The 22,455-nt window shown below is 41.8% G+C and overlaps 1 protein-coding gene across 3 annotated transcripts in view; it reads left to right on the forward strand.

Annotated features, from left to right (window-relative positions):
* LOC129718452 (integrator complex subunit 7) overlaps positions 1-22,455 on the forward strand; it is an 809,667-nt gene that overhangs the window by 386,286 nt on the left and 400,926 nt on the right. For all 3 annotated transcript variants that reach the window (XM_055669241.1, XM_055669242.1, XM_055669243.1), the window contains exon 7: positions 3,412-3,718. In XM_055669241.1, the coding sequence (XP_055525216.1) occupies positions 3,412-3,718 (307 nt within the window). The remainder of the gene's footprint in view (positions 1-3,411; positions 3,719-22,455) is intronic.

A 22,455-nucleotide genomic window follows, 5' to 3' on the forward strand; every position in this document is an offset into this window, starting at 1 on the left:
CCCGACTTTGAAGAGTTCGGCGGGAATGCCGTCCTTCTCGGCTTCCTTGCAGTTTCTCAGCTCTTTCACTGCTTTCTTCACCTCGTCCATGGATGGAGGATCCACAGCTTGACCATCATTCTCAATAGTCATCCTGCTCCTTTCGACTCCACTGCTTTCTTCACCGTTCAACAGCACACTGAGGTGTTCCTTCTAACGCCTGGCCACCTCTGTTTTATCGGTTATCAGGTTCCTCTCTATCGTTGCACATGACAGGGGCTGACACGTTTCGATTCCTGATTCCGTTGACCTTCTTGTAGAAACTCCTCGCATCGTGCCTGGAAAAGCAAACTTCCGCCTCCGCAAGAATACGCTCCTAATGCTGTCGTTTCTTCCAGCGGCTCTAGCATCTCGAAATCTCCCCATGCTCTGACGAGTCACAGCCGTTGCCAACATGTGACCCCTGGCGCGGCTCTTCTCCGTCACTCGCTGGCACTCAGCGTCAAACCACTCATTGGACGCAGCTGCCGCAGTTGTACCCAACACTTCTCGTGCTGATAGAACTGTGGTTGTGCCTTTTCATCCAGGTTCCATTCAATTTTTTTCCCAATCCGTTCATCAACCTTCTGCGAGTACTCTGCAGCCACTCCTTCAGTTGATAGCCGCTAGATGTTCAACTGCATTCTTTTTGTTGCCTTTGATTTGAACACGTTGGACAGCCGAGCGCGGATTTTGGATGCTACGAGATAATGATCAGTCAACGTTCGGTCCTCTGAACGACCTTACGTCTGTAACGTCTGAAAAGTGCCGTCCATCAATCAGAACGTGGTCAATTTGAGAGCAAAGCTCTCCATTCGGGTGCATCCAGGTGTGCTTACGTATGTTTCGGCGTGCAAAATAAGTGCTACAGATAGCCATCCCCCTAACTGCAGCGAAATTAACAAGCCTCAGGCCATTGTCGTTCATAGTAGAGTGGAAGCTTTCCCTACCAGTTACGGGGCGGAAGAAGTCTTCCTGCCCGACCTGTGCATTTGCATCTCCGATGACAATCTTTATATCGTGTCCTGGGCACTCATTGTACGTTTTTTCCAGGAGCTCATAGAACTCCTTTTCGTAATCGGGTTTCTCGTTGTTCGGTGCGTACACATTTATTAGGGTGTAGTTGAAGAATTTGCCCTTAATTCTTAACACGCATATACGGTCACTGATCGGCCTCCATCTAATGACACGCTTCATCTGTTTTCCAATTAGCACGAAACCGACTCCTCTTTCTGCTTTCACGCCGCCGCTATAGTAGATGTGGTACTTAAATGAAGTGTCCGCAATAGGATCTACTGCTCGGAATTCGCGTTCTCCCGATTTCGGATTCCGCACTCTTGGATAGCTGCAACCTCCACATTCACCTTCCGCAGCTCTCTAGCCAGGATACTTGTGCGTGCTGGTTCTAGTAGAGTCCTTACATTCCAAGTACCAAGTTTCCAATAATCGTTGTACTTTTTCGTTCGCCTAGGTCCATGCCGATTATTCCGTTCCGTATTTATATCTGGATTGTTCGTAGTATTTAATATTCGGTATGCTGCCTTACTAGGGCTGTGATACCTTGCCTCGCGACGGGGCTTTGATATAGCTGGCGAGACACCGCCTTTGATGTTTCAGCCGCCCGCTCCGGATCAGACGCTGTTGTACGCCGCCCCTAACATGGGGAAACAGCCGTGTACGTTCCCCCTTACCAGTCAGCATACAATCAAAGTTTCCACCGGGGTTGGTTACCCGATCTCCGCTATGATTACTCATATCCCGGTCGGCACCACGTGGAGGTTGGGAGAGGAGTTGCTGGACAGAGGTTAATGACCACAATAGGATCTCAAGTGACACGTGTCCAACCAATCGCCAACCCAACCTCAATCTAGATTTATGACTTTATATTTTGACTTTATGGCTCAAGATATTAACCCTTCTTTATACGTTCCTTTCGATGTCGCACTTTCAGATACTTATGCTATATTGCTATATTCGTCAACACCACCATGAAAGAAGACATTCCTGGTATCCCGGGGTAATTGCGACCGCAAGAGATCCCTAAGATTTTTCCAATAAGTTTAAACATGTTAGTTGTGATAAAAGGTTCTACACTGACGGATCTAATCTACATGAGTCCACTGGCTTCGGTGTTTTTCACGAAAGTTTTACCGCCTTTTACAAACTCGATGCTCCTGCTTGCGTGTACGTCGCAGAGCTTGCTGCTATTCAGTACTCTCTTGGAATCATCGAAACCCTACCCACAGACCACTACTTCATCTTCACAGATAGTCTCAGTGCCATTGAGGCTCTGCGATCGATGAAGCCTGTGAAGCACGCCCCGTATTTCCTGGGGAAAATACGGCGGTTTTTAAGTGCTTTAACAGATAAAAATTACCGGGTTACCTTAGCGTGGGTCCCTTCTCATTGTTACATTCCGGGCAATGAAGAGGCTGACGCTTTAGCTAAGGTGGGTGCGATAGATGGCGATATTTATGATAGACCAATTGCTTATGATGAATTTTTCAGTATTTTGCGTCAGAGGACGCTCAAAAGTTGGCAATCATCATGGGATACAGATGAACTGGGACGGTGGCTACAATCCATTTCTCCTAAGTTATTGACGAAAGCAGGGTTCAAGGGGTTGGATGTAGGTCGACACTTCATTCGCGTGATGTCCAGACTTATGTCCAATCACTGTACGTTAAACACGCATCTCTTTCGTATAGAGCTTGTGGAAAGTAATCACTGCATTTGTGGAGATTGCTACCACGACATTGAGCATGTTGTTTGGTCGTGTACCGAATTCTCTGGTGCCAGGTACAAGCTGTTAGATTTCCTTCGGGTCCGAGGAAAAAACCGAACGTTCCCGTTAGAGACATTCTGGGTAGCGGTGATCTCCAGTACATGACACAGCTTTGTTGTTTTTGAAAAATGTCGACATTAAAATTTTAAATTATTTTGTCTACTTGTCAGAATACCACTATGCTGGAGACACGAAAACGGAGAGACCAAAACTGCGCCACCTCACTATTACTGCTCTACCAGTTGAAAAACAAAGTTTTGAAATAGTTTTAAGTCAAAATTGTTCTCCCCTCGTCTCACCTTTAATCTCCACTGGCTCGTAGTCGGCCGCGAGAAATAAAAAAAGTGCCTCCCTCTTTCTTCCTGCCAACTAAGACATAATAAGAATTGTTTTTGGTTCAGTAAAACATAAGATTTATCGTGCCGTGTCAAGTAAACTATTTAAACTATAAACTGTTTTGCGTAGGTTTTCTTCGGCATCATCAAACATCTACATTAATAGTCGTTTTCTAAGTTCAGACGTAATGTAGTGACTAGCTGATTAAATTCTTATTATATAATTTGATTAACTCGTTTGAGGTAAATAATTTTTGTTATACTATTTTTCAGGGAATTCCTTTTCACATCTGAAACTAATGTGTGAGACACTTGGTGCAATTTGTTCCAATTTCTCTGCAACTTACGAAGATGGCACGTTTAAAACTATACTACTAGCAATTTTGAAAAAACTAGAAACATACGCAACATTATCTTCACTCGATTCCAATAGCGCTGTAATAGTTGAACTACTTGCATCGATTTGTTTACAGGCAGCTGTAGGATCAATAATTCCGGAAAGAATCAAGCTGATTTTTAGTAATCTCATCAAAATATCTAATTGTTGGACTCAATACAGAATCGCTAGATCAGCATCCAGGTAAGCATTTTCCTCACAGAATATCCTGTATGTATTACTTAAAATATGTGGCATTTCAAAGATAAACACGAATTATGCTGGTGAGTTTTCATTCGAAATAATTAATGGTATACTTCGATTTTACGCACATTCACGTTTTGGAAATATGCGTAAAATCTGGGAATGTGCGTAAAATCGAATTGTGCGTAACATCGAAGCAAAATTTTTAATATGTTTTATAACCCAAAATTAATTTTTGTTACCGGAAATTTGCAAAAATATCTAAGGGAACATTCACTTATTACGTAACATTCGAAAAAGGGGTTGGAAAGTTTGACAACATACGTAAAAAAATTTAAGGTGAGAAAAAGGGGTGACAAAGGAGAGAAAGGTTCAAAGAAGGTAATTACTTGCGTTACGTTATTAATAGACATTCTCTAATGCGCCGTGTATGGCAGGGAACATAAGAAAAAATACTTGAAAGCAGACTTCCTGTGCACGCGCTTTTTTTTCAAGCGACGAGAGAAATCTTTCTCTCGCTCGTAGAATTTCCATGTATGTGCGACGAGACGAGACACGTCACATGCAATTTGCAGGTTGCTCTTTCGCTTCTCTTTCGGTTCGGATTGCGATGCGCAAGGCGATGTTTCATCGCACTACGAACTGAGCGAGACGCCCGTACTGTACATACTTGATACAGCTCGTGCGCTACAGCTCGTGAGACTTTCTCGTGTACACAGACTTCCTGTACACGCGCTTTTTACTCAAGCGACGAGAGGTTTCTTTTCTTTTTTTTCGGTAAGAGACTGCGGCGCACCAGACGATGTCTCATCGCTTTACGAACTGAGCGAGACGCCCGTACTGTACCTTAGTGAACCTGTATATTAGAGAAATGACAAAGCACTCGCCGTTAAGGAAACTGTCAACATCAAAACGGGCGAGCTGTATAATTTTGCATTGCCGTTATCCGTTTTGATGTTGACAGTTGCCTTAACGGTGAGTGTCTCTGCGTATCTCTGGTGTATAGGCTGCCTACCGTACCTACATACGATATATGCCGTCAGATCTGATCTGATGTAGGTACGGTTTTCAAGGAACTGGGATGATGTTCAGAGGCCGGGAATTGAAAAAAAATCGCTGTCAACCATGCCATCCTTCGAACCGCTTAAGTAGTGTAGCTCTCGAAAATAGCAAATAATTAGTAAAAATTGAAGGAAGTTCGTTTGGATACACAAGGATCAGAAGGCCATTTTGCATTTCATTACGTACAGCCATTTGAAGTCATCAACGCCATTTTTGATGTTAAATCAAACGCTGCCGGTTCCGTTGGATATTTATAAAAATTATAACTCCACTCGTTCTCGATCACATCTTCCTCCTGTTCAACAAAGCTATTTCGTCGTCGGTTTTTCCAACTCCTTGAAAAGATGCCAGGATTATACCACTGCAAAAGAAAAAAAAAGTAAACTCTTTAGACATCCTTAGACTGATTAGTCTAAGGATTATCGAAAGCATTGGAGAAACTTTTGAAGGGTCAAATGTGTGCTTACTTGAAACAAAGCATCTTACTCTCTGACCGACAAGCTGGCTTCAGTGAAGGGCAAGGAGTTAGCACCGCACTATTGAGAGTGTATGATGATATTGCTGTCGTAGTCGGTAAAAAGCAGAATGCGATTTTACTATTACTGGACTTTTCCAAAGCGTTCGACACGGTTTCGGTTAGGTATTTGTGTGGGAAACTGGCATCCTATTTTCAGTTCCAACGTTCAGCCGTAGAACTCATTTGATCCTATCTCACAGGAAGGACTCAATCTGTGTTTTGCGGCAATGCCCACTCGAGTAAATTAGCTGTAACATCAGGAGTTCCACAGGGTTCTGTTCTTGGTCCTTTGCTCTTTTCAACGTACATTAATGATTTACCCAACGTTCTAAGGCACTGCAGTATTCAGATGTTCGCGGATGATGTTCAGCTAATCAATCCCAACGTCACAGTAGAAGAGTTGATCAGACTTATCAATCGGGACCTTCTACGCGTTCATTGGGCAAGAAAGAACAGTTTGAAATTAAATCCTGCAAAATCCAGAATATAGCTGTTTGGTCCAAGGTGTGTGCCTATATCACTTCCAGCAGTTACCGTGGAAGGTTACCATATCGAACTCAGCAGTGAGTCTAATAACCTTGGGCTTATTTTTCAAGACAACCTTGAATGGGATAAAGCTGTCTCTGTACAATGTGGTAAAATTTACGCCTGCCTCCGGACTTTGAGGTTAACATCTGTTTACCTACCTGAATGGACCAAGTTTTTTTTATCAATGGACCAATATCAAGGACCAAGTCCTTGATATTTTCACATATTATTTTTTGCGATGTTGTACACCTCAACATGAGTGCTGCCATGACTCGGAAACCGGAGGTAGCTTTGAATGACTGCGCTAGATACATTTTCAATCTAAATCGGAGTGAAGTTTCTTTTGAAGTTCTGCGTCATTTCCAGAAGGAGCTTTTGAGATGCCCTTTCCGATGTTTTTATGCCATGAGATCATGTTTGTTCTTATACAAAGTTTTAAAAGAACGAGCTCCGAACAACGTTTTCACTAAGCTAATGTCATCGCATAGTCGTCGAACAAACAAGTTGGTGGTTCCCGTGCAGTATGCATGTAGTATACATCAAAATATGGACAAACTTTCTTCGTGAGGAGTGTGGTTTACTGGAACATGTTACCTCTCGCTTTGAAGCTGATTAACTCATTTGCGATGTTCAAGAAAGGCTGCTTGACCTTTTTCAATCAATAAATGTTCAGTAAGATTTAGTGGAATGTTTATAGAGGCATTTGGGTTGCCAGTTTAGTTTTTAAGCATAATCGTTAACGTCAGTGGTTATTGAAAAGACTTTGTCTTATGCCATGTATTATAAATAAATAAAAGAAAAAAAAGAAAAAGGAAAAAATCAACCCCTTACTTCATTTTGAAACTTGTATTTGCAACTTCCGATTTCTGGAAAACATCCTCAAATTGCCAAATACAATCCAATAAAGGTGTATCCACTCTTTGGGTTCTAGAATATCGATGATGTATTTGAAGTGATAATATAAGTATTTTATAAGTATGTGAAATTTGACGTAATATTTTTGCTAAAGAAATAGTGAAATTCTAAGACTTTTTTTAGTTTCACGGCGACAGACCGATTATCGATCCAATGCTGAATCCAGGATACGTCGCCATGTCACTCGGTCTTGGGCTACTATCCTCCAATCTCCCCTGACATCTATTTCACGGGCATCCTCGTCGACAGCACACATCCAACCTCGGAGTCGACGGTCTCTATCGGAATTTCTGCTGAATATAGTCTTTCTTCCGGCACTCTAGCTACATGCTCAGCCCACTGCAACCTGCCAAGTTTTATCCGTTTGACTATATCCGCCGATTTGTACACCTGGTACACTTCATGATTCATGCGTCTGAGCCAAACTCCATTTTCTAGTTTGCCGTTAATGATGAGCCCTATTGAACATTTGGTCGGTAGTGTAGCGTCCCCCTCGGAAGTAATTGCCAACAAAGGTCTCCGACAACGGCCTTAGTCTATGGACAAGAATACGGGAGAGAATTTTTTTAACTGTATTGAGAAGGGTTATGCCCCGATAATTACTACAGTTCAGGCCGTGGTCTTTATTGAAGATCGGGTATATGAGACCCTCCAACCAGGGTAATTCTTCATCGGACCACACTTTTAGCATGATCCGGTGTAAACCACGATACAGCTGTTCGTTCCCGACTATGAAGAGTTCGGCTGGAATGCCGCTCTTACCAGCCGCCTTGCAGTTCTTCAGCTCCTTCCTTTTTTTCTCGTCCATGGATGATGAGTCCACAGCTTTGCCATACTCCTCAATCACCATCCTGCTTCTTCCGATTTCGCTGTTTATTTTCACCATTCAACAGCACACTAAATTGTTCCTTCCAACGCCACCTACGTTTTAGCGGTAATCAAGCTATCGTTGCACATGTCATTGGCTGACTCGTTACGGTTTTTAATTCCATCCATCTTCTTGTAGAAGCTTCTCGCATCGTGCCTTGAGAAGCAACCTCCCGCCTCCGCAAGAATACGCTCCCAATGCTGTCGTTTCTTCCTGCGATGGAGCTTTTTTTCATTAGCTCTAGCTTCCCGGTATCGTCCTACGCTCTGACGAGTCACTGTCGTGGCTAACATGTGTGGATCTGGCGCGGTTTTTTCCATCCGTCACTCGATAGCACTTCGCGTCAAACCACTCATTGGCGGTGGCTGACGCAACTCTTCTTCCGCTGTGGTGCTGATTGGTACTGTGGATATCCCTCCATTGTTCATCCAGACTACCTCCAACTTGATCTTCGATCCGCTCATCAACCTTCTGTTGGTACTTTGTAGCCACTTCTCCAGTTGATAGCCGCTGGATGATCAACTGTATCTTTTTTGTTGATTTCGACACGTTGGACACGAATTTTGAATACCACGAAATAATGATCCGAGTCAACGTTTGGTCCTCTAAACGACCTCACGCCTGTAACGTCTGAAAAGTGCCGACTATCAATCAGAACATGGTCGATCTGAGAGCAGGCCTCTCCATTCAGGTGCCTTCAGGTGTGTTTACGTATATTCCGGCGTGCAAAATAAGTGCTACAGATAGCCAGTGGTTATTCGTATCCCGGTTGTGGCACCTCGTGGAGGTTGGGATAGGAGTTGCTGGACAGAGGTGGATGTCCACAATAGGATCTCAAGTGACATGTGCTCAGCCATTTACCAACCCTTAAATTATAGCAATCATAAATATGACTTAATTTCGAACACTAATCCCTAGCAACACTAATCACCTAGCACCGGGCACGTTGAAATAGTACAACATCAAACATGAATGTTGAGGCCACATATTTTGATCATAGCAGCTAGTTTTTGGGGTTCATTTCTTTCCATAACTTTGGAACTACATATCAAATTGCTATGAAATTTATTACTTGTAAATTTGACATAGACAACCCGTTCGTATGAATCTAGTTACGTTCAAATAAGTCATGTATTCTTTGAGATAATAGACTCGTTATATTCGCAATTTAATTCATAATGATTGAAAGAATAGTCGTATAGGGCCCTAAACTTTCATTTTGACACTAAGATTATTGAAATCAGTTTAGCTTTCTTTGGGAAAATGAGTGAATTTGAAAAGTCTTCGGAACACGTTTTTTCCATAACCTGTGAAGGGTTTTGAAGCTAGTCCGTTTGTTCGATATTAATTTTGTTCATCTTAGTTGTGTTATTTCTGAGATTATGGTGTTTCATGATTTTCACATGATTTTATACTTAAGGGATTATATACCTCTTTAGTTTTCAAAAAATCGGAAATTTTTTTATTACATTATCTTCAAATACAACATCTTGAGAATTTTCATATAGATCTGAGCAATAGGAAGAAAGTTAGAGCGATTTGCAATGCGCCTCGCCACGGCCGCATAAGCTAAACTTGAAACTTTACACGCGATTATCTCGGAATAGTTTTTTCCGGAAAATGACTTTGTCGTGATCCTGATTGCGGGAAAACTACTGAACCGATTTCCTTAATCTTTTTTTCAAATTTTCGTTATAAAATTCGCCGGTCCTTGAACGATCGCTTTTTGAAACATACAGTTACAATTTGCCGCAAAAAAAATTTTAATGCAATTTTTAGCGCTCAAAACGTGCATTTTTTGGGAAAAACATTCCCGTTTGCACTGAAAACAAAAAAGTCATAAAAGCGATCGTTCAAGGACCCGGCACACTTCTAAACTAATGAAATAATATGAGTTTTTTATATCGGTTGATCCGCTAAGTCTCTATCAGGATCACCGCAAGCCTCTGCAAAAAATAGCGTTTCGGGGAAACGGCCATTACTCCAGTAATAATTGATATATCTCAAAATCAAACGTATTTTCTTGTTGTTGATAAACTGAACTTTCAGAAAAATACTACTTCGATGCAATGAAAATGATGCTATGCACTTGAAAATAAATTCAAACTTCCCTCATTTAACATTCCCCCTTAACAAAAAAAGTTACAGTCCGAATAAAATAAAATTCAATAGGGGCTTATGAGGCAACTGGATCTTTCATTTGACACTAATTACGTTAAATTTTTTTAACCTATTCTGAGAAAAGTGAGTGGGTTTAAGTAGTCTAGTCTTTAGATTGAGTTCTGGTTGCACTTCTTGAGCTGCGGATCAACTTCCTTTGTGATCCGTAGTTCTTTGCAATTTCTAAGTTAAATTGACAAAGTTTATCAGTGCTTTTGGTCTCTGTGGAAAATTACAAGAGCACAGTGTTCCGAAATAGTGCGCGATAATCAAGAAGTGCTTTAAAAGCTAATAATTTAAGTGGTTTTCTCTTGTGACAAGTGTTCCATTAAGGTAAACAAACGTACAGCTTATAACTGGTGAGTGGCAGAAACTGCATGCTACTATACTAATCTTGCATGAGATTATAAAGCTATAAACTTTCAGCTTGTAATATCAAGCTTTAAACTTTCAGCTTGCAAAAAAACTTGTATGCAACTGAAAAAAGCTTCTTGTGCGCAGCTTACAAGCGCTTACGCAAGGATACAAGAGCTTGGCTGGTGAAACTTGCGCAATTGTGACTTGTGTGCGCTCTAACACACAGTGGGACAATTCACTAAAAACGATGGAAAAAAATATTTTTAAATATATAAATAAATTAATTAAAACATAATTTAAATTTAAAATTGAATTTAAGAAATAAATTGGTCTCACAATAAAACGGAAATTATTAAAATCAATCTTAAATAAGGTTGATAAAATGTCGCTGGAAAAATCTCTCGGTAATCAAACCGAACGAGATATATTTTCCAAAAATGCAATCTGCTTAGGAACTTAGTGAATCTCCACCACGCTAAAGGCGCATCGGCAGTCCTTAGTAGGAGATTCAAAAAGGAGGAGCATGACATGGTTCTCATTCAAGAACCATGGTGCAATAAAGGTAAAATATTAGGGATTCAAATGAATTCTGGCAAACTATATTACGACGATTCACAGAGTTCGCCAAGAGCTGCAGTTCTAGTGAACAAAGCAGTAAAATGCTATCCTGTGACAGAATTTGTAAAACGACATATTGTAGCGGTCATGGTTCAGGTGCCAACCACCAGGGGGAATACTGAGGTAATTGTTGCTTCGGCTTATTTTCCAGGTGAAATAAATGAGGCGCCTCCTCCTGAGATTGCTTCGCTTGTCAAATTTTGCAGAGACATTAATAGGGCATTCATCATAGGCTGTGATGCCAACGCTCACCATACAGTTTGGGGGAGCAAGGGCGTTAATGGTCGTGGTGAGTGCCTATTGGAGTTTCTCTCGTCAAGTAATATAGATATATGCAATAAAGGTAACAAACCAACATTTTCAAACGCTATCAGAGGTGAAGTTTTGGATCTGACGCTATGCAGTCCAGCAATTTCTGAAAAAAATGTTAACTGGCATGTATCGGATGAAACCTCACTATCTGATCACAAGCACATTTTGTTTGAATGGATTGGTGGGAAACCATCATCTGTTACTTACAGAGATCCTAAAAAACAGACTGGGATCAATATGCACAATATTTGCGAAAAGATTCACCTTCAAATTGTAGCAGAATTGAAACAGTTTCAGAATTGGAATCTATGACAATTCAGCTAAATGAAATGGTGATAAATGCATACAATAAAAGTTGTCCCGCCAAACAATCGTCCTCAAGTAGGGACGTGCCATGGTGGAACGAGAAGCTTGAAAGTCTTCGAAAAAATAGTCGGAAACTTTTTAATGAAGCAAAACGTCTGGGGTCAATATAGAAGAGCCTTAACTGAATATAGCAATGAAATCCGGAAATCTAAAAGGAGGTCTTGGGTTCAAATGTGTGAATCTATAGAAAAAACTCCAGTTGTTTCTAGATTACAAAAGACTCTTGCCAAAGATCATACCGTTGAGCTTGGCAATCTAAAGCGTCACGACGGAATCTATACTAGTGGTCCTCGTGATACCTTAAATCTCATGATGGAAACGCATTTTCCCGGTTCTATTGAAAAGACGGATTCAGCCATCTCTGATTTAGTTGAAATTTGTTCTAGGCAGACTAGCTCTTGGTCTGCTAGAACGGAAAATACTGTATCAGATGTGGCGGATGAAATTTTTACGAGAACCAGGGTGGAAAGTGCTATGAGATCCTTTGAGCCTTTTAAGTCTGCAAGTGTAGATGGAATATTTCCAGCATTGCTTCAAAAAGGTGAAGCAATACTAATTCCTTCTCTCATTGAGATTTTCAAGGCCAGTTTAAGGTTGAATCATATTCCATCAAAATGGAGGGTAGTAAGAGTAATCTTTATACCTAAAACTGGGAAGCGTGATAAGACGCATCATAAATCATTCAGACCCATTAGTCTTTCTTCGGTTTTGTTGAAGACAATGGAAAAAGTGCTGAATGATTCCATTCATACATCTTACATGCAAACAAAACCGCTTTCAAAGTTCCAGTTTGCCTATCAAACTGGAAAATCCACTATAACAGCGCTTCATACGCTGGTCATGAAAATTGAAAAGTCACTTTCAGCTAAAGAAATTGCTCTGTGCTCTTTCTTGGATATTGAAGGTGCTTTTGATAATGCGTCCTATTCTTCAATGTCTAGTGCAATGAAGAACAAAGGATTTCACACGAGCATTGTTAACTGGATTCATACCATGCTTGCAAAAAGAGAAATCACTTCTGAGTTGGGAGGTTCGTCTATTACGGTAAGGGCAAAGAAAGGATGTCCGCAAGGAGGTGTTCTTTCGCCACTTATGTGGTCTTTGGTGGTGGACGATCTTCTCAAAAGCTTAGAAGCAAAAGGTGGGCTATGCAGATGACATAGTCATCTTGGTAAGAGGAAAGTTCGACAACATAGTTTCGGAAAGAATGCAGGAGGCTCTGGAGAATACCCAGTCTTGGTGTATAAAGGAGGGTCTCAACATTAATCCGACAAAAGCTGTAATCGTACCTTTCACCAGAAAGAGGAAATTCAATCTAAAAACTCTCAAGCTTGGAGGAGTAGAAATTCCATTCAGTGAACAGGTTAAATACTTAGGAGTTATCCTTGATGCCAAGCTAAACTGGAATGCACATCTTGACTATGCAATCAACAGTGCATTATGGTTGTGCTCCAAAACCGTTGGGAGAAAGTGGGGCTTGAGACCGAAAATGGTGATGTGGATATTCACATCTATTATACGTCCAAAACTGACCTACGCTGCGTTAGTGTGGTGGCCAAGAACCAAAGAGTCCACCGCTAGAACAAAGCTAGATAAAGTTCAACGACTTGCGTGCATTGCTATAACAGGAGCAATGAAAAGCACCCCGTCAAAAGCTCTTGATGCAATTCTTCATCTGCTGCCGTTGTACGAATACGTGCAACTAGAAGCAGAAAAGAGTTCCTTGAAGCTAAAAAGAACAAAAACTATCTTGTCAGGTGATCTTGTGGGTCACCTGACAATACTGGACTTTTTCAAAAGAGGGCCAGTGATGAGTATGAATGGAGACTGGATGGCACCTCAGGATAACCATGATATTGCCTACAAGGTATGCGAAACGTCCCGAGCAGACTGGGAAGTCGGAGTTCCTGATGTCCGTCCCGGTTCAACGATATTTTTCACAGATGGCTCAAAAATAGGTACCAAAACTGGTGCAGGAATCTTCGGCCCTGGAATTAATATTTCAGTGGCAATGGGACACTGGCCAACAGTGTTTCAAGCAGAGATTTTTGCAATCCTTGAATGTGCGAATGTATGTCTGAATAGGAAATACATACATGCAAATATTTGTATTTTCTCTGACAGTCAAGCAGCACTGAAAGCACTTGATGCTTATAATATACATCCAAGATTGTCTGGGAATGTATTCTCACATTGCGACAGCTATGTCAAACAAACTCAGTAAATTTGTATTGGGTTCCAGGACATTGTGGCATTGGTGGGAATGAAAAGGCAGACGAACTTGCAAAACAAGGATCTAACTCACAGTTTATCGGCCCAGAACTTTTCTGCGGTATATCAAGCTGTGCAGTGAAAATGGAGCTTAAACGCTGGGAGGAACAAAAGGTGATAACCAATTGGTTTGATGTCAAAAAGTGTTCCCAATCTAAAAGATTTATCACACCAAACGAGAATCATTCGAAAAAGCTCCTAGAGCTCAACAAAAGAGCTCTTTGTACATACGTCGGCCTAATAACGGGGCACTGTCCGAGTAGATATCATTTAAAGAACATTGGCCGGGTTCAGGATGATATCTGTCGCTTTTGTAATATGGAAAGCGAGACATCGGAACATCTGCTGTGCAGTTGTGGTGCATTATTTAAACGCAGATCAAGGTTTCTTGGCAGTGGCTGTTTACAACCCAAAGATATTTGGTCTTTAAATCCTGGGAAGGTGATTGGCTTCATAAACCATATTTCACCTGACTGGGAGCGTGTCGGTGCAGGTACCTGATCACTCAACAATAGTGGTCATTGTATTTTGCAAGGGAACACGTATAGCAATTGACTGGTATATATATTACAAAAGTTCACATCAATGGACAACGTAATTCTAATTCCCTAACAAAAAAAAAAGTAGTCTTCGGAAAATGTTTCTTTCCATAGCTTGATCAATCAAAATCAATAGGCAGTTAAACTCTCTATGTGAAACTGATTTTGTGAAAATCCCACTCCAGCCATCTCTGAGAAACATAAGTGAGATAGTCTCCGAAACACGTTTCTTTTCATAATTCTTGAATTATATTTTCATTTTATAAATTAATCAAAAGCCCGTTTAAAAACACGCCCGTTATTTTGATACCAATTTTGTCCAAATCAGTTGGGTAGTTTCTGAAAAATGAAGTTTCGTGATTTTCACATTTCGATACATAACAGACAAAGTTACAGTCCGATTACAATTAAGGGGGGACCCTACTCTGGAAAGTCTGCTGAACCGATTTTGCTGATTTTTTTTTAACATGTAAAAATGGATTATCTTACTTGTTACGTAGCCGTTTTTTGATATCTGAGTTATTCAATGTTTTATGATTTTTTAAGTAGTGATTTTTCATGAAAAAAAAACATATTTTTTACTAAAATGGCCGCCATTTTGGCAATTTTTGGAATTCAGCGAAGCAATTCAGCGAAGTGTTACTCTGCGTGAGGCAACCATGCGAAATTGTGTTACGTGAAAGTTGGGGGTGTTGAAAATTGCCAATTTCCGCGTTACGTAACATGCGAATGTTTCCTAAAAGAAAAACTGTTGGCACAAGGTAACCGTGTTGATCAGCGGTTCTCAACCTGGGGTACGCGTACCCCTGGGGGTGCTCGAAAGCCTTCAGGGGGTACGCGAAAGAAAATTCAGTAATGGCGGACTAAGCCATTTTTCTTTATAATACTTCATGTGTTATTCAATCTTGCTCTTAAAACATGACTGTAGTAGCAATCAAACAAACCATAGTTCAATTTGAAACCTGACTAGACTACCACAACATAATCTAGCTCTAGTCTCTCTCACTCTACGAGAACATTCCAAGCCAGGAGGTACAATCGATATAGGAAATATCGCCAAGTTAGAGTTTCAAAATGCTTTAAATCTTAAGAATTGCAATAATAAAACCCCTAATAATATTTTTTACCATCAGTCAGCTATCCCTGCGCCGTAATGTTGTCTTTCCTGTGCTTTATTTGCCTGATGTAAGGCTGCGCCTAGTCTTTTTCGCGATATCGGACATGCGATGCACAGCGACTTTGACGCGAAAAATGTATGAAACAGTAGCCGAAATCCCTATTAACAACGCGATCACGGTTTAAATCAGAAGTTTTAATATTTTTCGCTACTAACGTACTCCGAATCGCCTTTGAACGCATGGCGGTTAGGCGGGTGTCGGTTACTACTTTTACTCCGGGTTGCTCTGGTACTTCTTTTACTGCCTTTGTGGCCACTATACACCTTGTCACTCATATTTAAGTACTTTTGAATACGACTCACAGTAAAAAAGTATAGAAAAATTCGAAGAGAGAACGTACACAACGAGAACGGCTGATCGACTAAACAAAGAGAAATTGTGAGCAAACACATGCTGTAGAGACGTTGTAGCGCTCGAAACTGGTGTAGCGACCTCTATACTATAAATTTGAAAAACGATGTCGGTGATAGGTAACTTCTACTTGTTTACAAAAAATTGATTTGAAAGAACTTTGTGTTTAGATCTGTACTTAGGCGATGTAGACTTTGATTCTAGGATGATTTAGACCAATGATAAAATGGCAAAAACAAATTTTTTTTTGGTGGATATTACCTCTTAAACAAACTTAAAATTGCCAGAAACGGCTATCATTGCAGATTCAGGCAAGGCAGAAAACTATTTCGATTCGGGGTAAAAACAAAGTGCTCTAGTTATTTTAAAAACTCTGAAAAATAACTAGAATGAGGCCGTTCCTAAACCACGTGGTCATAAAGAGGGTGGCGGGGGGGGGCGGTTGTCAAAAGACCACGAAAGACCACGCACGGGGGTGGGGGGGTTGACGAAATGACCACGTGGTCTTTTCTGACTTATAATTTATTGTTGTCACTTAGTCAAGAATGAAGCTTTTGCATTTTAGAAATATGAATGTAGGTACTGAAAGTATAACAATAAAAATCTTAAAAAATTAAGCGAATTTTCGGCACTTGACAAATAAAAAGACCACGTGGTTAAAGTCGCAAGGGGGGAGGGGTGTTGCGACCAGAATCGTTGATCTATTGTGAGATATGCCCGGGTGTCTACTGTATCCCGCACTTCTGTTATTTGCAATACCGCTATTGAAAAGTGGCATGTTTATTATTATTATTTTTATCAGTGCTTGTGTGTATTGTCTACCCTTCCATTTACATTTGTTTTCCTATACCGAACCTCGTTCCTCCAGCCAAATATCTCCAATTATAATTCCCTGGAAAAGTTTCGTTGTGCGTCCTTCTGGCCAGTTTTATAAATAAGAGGGACTTATTTTTGTTAAGAGGAAGTCACACAAAGGCATTGTAGATTTCAGCGTTTAGGAAGGGTAACTGGTGGGGAGCCTGAGAATAAACCCATGCTTAAAATCATTTTTGACACCGAATGGTCTGATTCTACTAAGAGTCGAACTCACGACAATCCGCTTAACAAAGCGGACTCTGTAACCTTACGGATACGCAGCTTCCTCTAGCTCGTTTTACTTCTGACACGGTTCGATTTTGGCACACATGTGTCAAAAACGATTATGCTTAATCACATTTTTTTGTTTTATTGAATTTTTTAACTAATTTAAGCTCAACATCCTCCAAAAGAAAGGTATTTTGGTTCTCTATGTTGGTGAAGCGAATGACCGGAATCGGTAAAACGGTTCCTGAGATATGATCGAAGCATGTTCCGGTAATAAAATGATCATGATAATTCCGGTAATAAAATGATCATGATAATTACTTGGGTGGTAATAACAAGTATCTAGGTCGTCAGCCTAAATTCATCAAGCGACATTTCAAACGATTTGGAACTAAAACTAGTTCGTTGGTGGCCATATCAACTGTTATGGTCGTCTTTGGCAAAAAAAGTAATGAAAAGAAAACCGTCCGTTTTTGGCGTGGTTCGATTTTGATAACAGAAAAAATTCTGGCGTGTTTCCAAAATCGAATAACTTCCATTCTGATACAGTCAATTTTCTTCAATACGCGAGAAGGCAATTTTCTATATAAATCTAATGTGAGTATGACTTAGAAGAAATCAAACTTCTCTCTATATTTGTTTGTCTTGTGAAAGATAGCTCACTCGCCGATCACAAACCGGCAAAGCTGTCACATAGAATTTTATTCCTGTAGTTACAAGTTCGTGGAAAAAATAACGATAAAGAATTAATCAGTTTCAAGATACCAAAAAACAACGAAGATGCCATATTTGGAAATCATATGTCTGTTTTGTTCAAAAATAAACCGGGCTATGATAAACAACATTTGCCTCAGCAATTAATGTTGGCATAGTGTTGTTCAATTACAAGTAAGGTTGTGGAAAGTAATACTTTCTTGTAGATGCTAGTGTAAAAAAATTTCAATTGAAAAATAAAAATGTGAATAAAAATAAAAATGTAAATATCAAGATGAAATGAATTTGGTTTTCCTCTATACCGCCACCGCGGGATGCAACTAGGATTGTCATATTGAACTAAATTCATTTAGCTAGCAAAGTACAATCATCAGTACAGCTCGTTTAACTGCCTATTCGAAAATCTGTACGGAACATTTTGGTTTTCCATTGTCTTTTAAATGCTGTGAAAATGCTTAATTTTCCATCACATGTAAAACGCCAATATCTCAGCCTCCCGATAAGATATCAAGGATCTTTTTTCATGTTAATTTTTGTCATAAATCCCGCTTTGCAGTAAAAATTTCAGTTGTTGATAAAAAAATTTTTTCTTGTGATTTGAAGGGATTTATCTAAAAATTATGGGAAAAATTATTTTTTCTGTGAGGCTTAAAGGGCTGTGGGAGTAAAATATTTGAATATAATGCTGAACTAAACCATGCAAAATATTCAAAAACAACCCTACAAAAATGAAAAAAATATATGGAAACATTAAGGAATCGAACAGAATTGAAAAAAGTGCAAATGAGTGTGTTTGTACCATAAAAAAGTCATTTTTTCATAAATCCCGTTTAAAAAATAATTCATAAATCCCGCAATTTAAAAGTTGTTCGGTTTTTTCCACAAGTTAGACATTTCCTTAGAAAAAGATTCCATTTTGTGCTATTGGTTTGATTTTTTGGAACACGACTAATTTTTGAAAAGCTATTGGAAAAAGGTATTTTAGCAAGGTATTGATGATAACAAATGTTTTTAGAGCCAAACGGTTTGTTTGATCGGTGTGACGTTCTCGGCAAAATTGTAGATAATTATTTTGTCTCTCCAAAAAAATATTTCACTCTAAAAAAATTGTTTATTTTTTGGTAAAAAGTTGGAAGAAAAATTAATTATCTGAAAAGCTCATATTTTGAAAATCATTTTTTTTTTCATAAAAACTACACAGGATTTTCTAAACAATGCATTCGCTTCTCTGCTATCGTTGCGAACGGAAGCATTCGGAAATAGGTCCGTGATTATTGCTCGCTCGAACAAACAATACTGTTTGGTGTCCAGACAGTACGCGTCGCTTGTGTTTTTCGGTTTCATTGCTGATAGCCAATAGACATCCAGCAGCCAGAGAAAATCCCCGCGCCGCCGGGCGCTGGTTACCCCTTGCGGCACAGAAGACTTTGTGCACTGTGTCCAGACTGTACGCGTGCTACTGGTGTTTTCGGTACCGACACTGTGACAGGAGACAGTAGTCGCTTCAAATTCTCCGCGCCGCGGCGTCGGCTATCCCCTAGCGGGGTACGAGAATGTACATTGTGTGCAGATGCTGCCAAAGGAATTCCCTCGCACCACCAACCGCTGGTTAGCCCCTAGTGCTGGTTCAGCTGGAGGTGTCTGATTACGATTCCTGCCTAGTCACCTACCGGAATAATCCAACCATCAGCCAGGAGGGCACGTAGGCAAAAATACAAAAAGTCTGGTGAAGTATTCACATTTGTTTTTATATCCTTTATCCCTTTTTTTCAATACGGTTGTCTTTTTTCTTATTTAATACACCTTATTTCAAAGATTTGTTTCTACATTTTACAACAATTATTTGATTCTCCCATATTCGTATATACTGTTTGCGTGCGGTCGAACAAAACGCTCCCGCAAAATATGGACGACATGCAGGTGCAACTATTCCTGGATGTGGAAACAAATGGGGAAGAGATTGAGATCTCTCCAGTCAATTCCCCTCTACCTTCCACTGTATCATCTCCTTTACCTAGCCCTGTATGAAGGGTTCCGGAAGTACGGGTAAAAGCTTACCCAGATGCCGCGAAAGGTCCGTTCGTGGTGTACTTTAGGCCCATAAAGAAGCCACTGAACATTATTCAAATCGGCAAGGACCTGGCAAAACAGTTTTCGGCCGTAACCGAGATTACGAAGGTGAGGCCGAACAAACCGCGGGTTGTCGTGAGTAGATTGAAGCAAGCAAACGCAATTGCTAGCTACGAGCTCTATACAAGAGAGTACCGCGTGTACATCCCTGCCAAGGATGTGGCGATCGACGGTGTGGTTACCGAAAGAAACCTCACGGTCGATGACATTTTGCGTCACGGGGTGGCTGTTTCAAGAACCTCCTGCTTCAAAATGTAAAGATAATGGATGTCAAGCAATTGCATTCAGTATCCATCGAAGAAGGGAAGAAATTCCTCCCTTCGGAATCCTTCCGGGTGACATTCGCCGGATCCGCACTGCTGAGCTACATAGCTTTGGACAGGGTTTGTCTGCCTGTACGCCTGTTTGTACCGCAGGCATTGCCAAAACTGCAAGCAGCTAGGTCATACAGCCACCAACAAGGCACGCTGCAGCAAGGGCGGAGGCAATCATGTTGAGTCCGCTTGCAGTGAGGATACTGAAAAGTGTCTACTGCGAGGGAGCTCGGCATGACCTTTCGGCGTGTCCCGCGTACAATCAGCGCGATAAGAAAATTAAGCGTTCCCTCAAGGAACGATCAAAGCGCCCTTTTGAAGAAATGCTTGAGAGGGCTGAGCCACCCTCGACAGGAAACATCTTTTTTTTGCCAACCGATGAGGGTACATCTGACGATCCCGTCGAAAGGTGTTCTTATGACATGCCAGAAGGATCTGCTTTTACCCATGCTGAGCAACCTTAAGCTGAACAGCTAAAGCCCTTGGTTTCCCCGGGAGTGCCGTTAGGCATTACTTCAGGGAGACGACCAGTCGTGCTTTTTGCACCTACCTCAGAGCAGCCTATACAGGCCAGTTAGTTAACCGTTAACTAACTGGGGCACATGAATGGTTTCCCGTCGATTGGTGCCCTGCAGAATACTATCGATCTGCGATGCGGCCTTGATGACCGCATCCCAGATTTCCCTATTGCACATCCTACGCACGATGTTCTCTGGCGTGGTGTCCGTCCCACTTATTGCCAGCATTTCGTACCTTATCCGCTCGAAACGCGGACATGTGAAGAACACATGCTCCGTGTTTTCTTCCGCACCCGTACATGCGGGGCACATAGGGGACTCGGCGTTCCGCACCTGTGCAGGTACTGTCTAAAGCAGCCATGGCCTGACAGGATCTGTGTCAGATGGAAGGTTACACCTTTCGTAGTGTTGGACCACTCCAGCTGCCACCTGGCCATTGAAGATGACCGTATGGTAGTTGCCATCATGCGAGATAACGCTGCCACAGCCATGGAAGCTCTCTTGCAGGTATTATCGACGTGGCTTCCGAACGTGAGCTTGTCGATCATAACCACCAGAAGCTTCAGGGAGCGTTTTGAGGCGATAGTGCATGCAGCAGCACTGATTGATGCCTCCTGCTCCGACTTTTTGTTATTCACAACAATAACTTCAGTCTTATGGTGCGCTAGCTCCTGTTTCCTGGAGTGCATCCAGTCTTCTACTACGCGATAGCGCGGCCTTTAACTCTACCTCTCTAATTGACTCGCCATAGACCTCAAGAGTTATATCGTCGGCGAAGCCCACGATTACCACCCCTGGAGGGAGTGTTAGTTTTAACCCGCCGTCATACATGGCATTCCACAGTACCGGACCCAGGATGGAACCTTGCGGTACACCTGCGGTAACTGGGACGCTTTTCTGACCCTCGTTTGTGTTATACACTAGCACTCGATTCTGAAAGTAGTTACCCAGAATCTTGTACAGCGGCGTCGGCACTCTGAGACTCTGTAGCGCTAAGGCTATGGAGTCCCAGCTGGCACTGTTAAATGCGTTCTTCACATCGAGCGTGACGATCGCGCAGTAACGAATGCCCCTCCTTTTGCGTTGGATTGCAACCTCAGCCGTTCTGGTGACGGAGAGAATCGCATCCACCGTGGACCTACGTTTTCGAAAACCGAACTGGTTGGATATTTCACCAGTCTATTGAGGATTACCCTCTCATGCACCTTGCCCGCCGTGTCCAGCAGGCAGATTGGTCTGTATGCCGATGGGTCACCTGGTGGTTTCCCAACCTTCGGCAACAGCACCAGCCTCTGACGCTTTCACACGTCCGGGAAGAGGCAGTCGTTAAGGCATTTCTGCATGACTACCCTGAACAACCCGGGGGCTTCTTTGATGGCCGTCTTGATGGCCATGTTCGGGATTCCGTCTGGTCCCGGAGCCTTGCCTACCTTCAGGGAGTTTGCGATCTCGATCAATAATCTTCTGTCACCCTTACCGCATCGTCTGCCTCTGCACGGCTGCCGTCACTCACGGTTGGTGGTGACTCGTCAGTCGGAGGCCAGGGACTTGGTTCGTGGCTTGGAAAGAGGCCCTGAATGATCGTTTCTAGCATCGCTGGTGATTGTTCGGCCGGGGCTAGTGCACCTCTAGTCTTGGTTATAACGATCCTGTAGGCGTCACTCCACGGGTTCGAATTGGCACTGGCACAGAGTCGTTCGAAACAGACTCGTTTACTGGCTCTGATTGCGCTCTTAAGCGTTGCCTTAGCGGATCTGAATGCGGCACCGCGTTCCGCTCTTTGCTCGTCAGAACGTGCGCGTTGCATCCTCTGTTTTGCACGGAGGCATGCACTGCGTATGCCTGCTATCGTTTCGCTTCACTAGTATGTCGGTGGTCTACCCTCTCTAGGCGGACGATACCTAGGCATCGTGGTGTCGCACGCCCATGACAGTAT

This window comes from Wyeomyia smithii, chromosome 1 (genome assembly GCF_029784165.1).
Source record: "Wyeomyia smithii strain HCP4-BCI-WySm-NY-G18 chromosome 1, ASM2978416v1, whole genome shotgun sequence".
NCBI lineage: Eukaryota > Metazoa > Arthropoda > Insecta > Diptera > Culicidae > Wyeomyia > Wyeomyia smithii.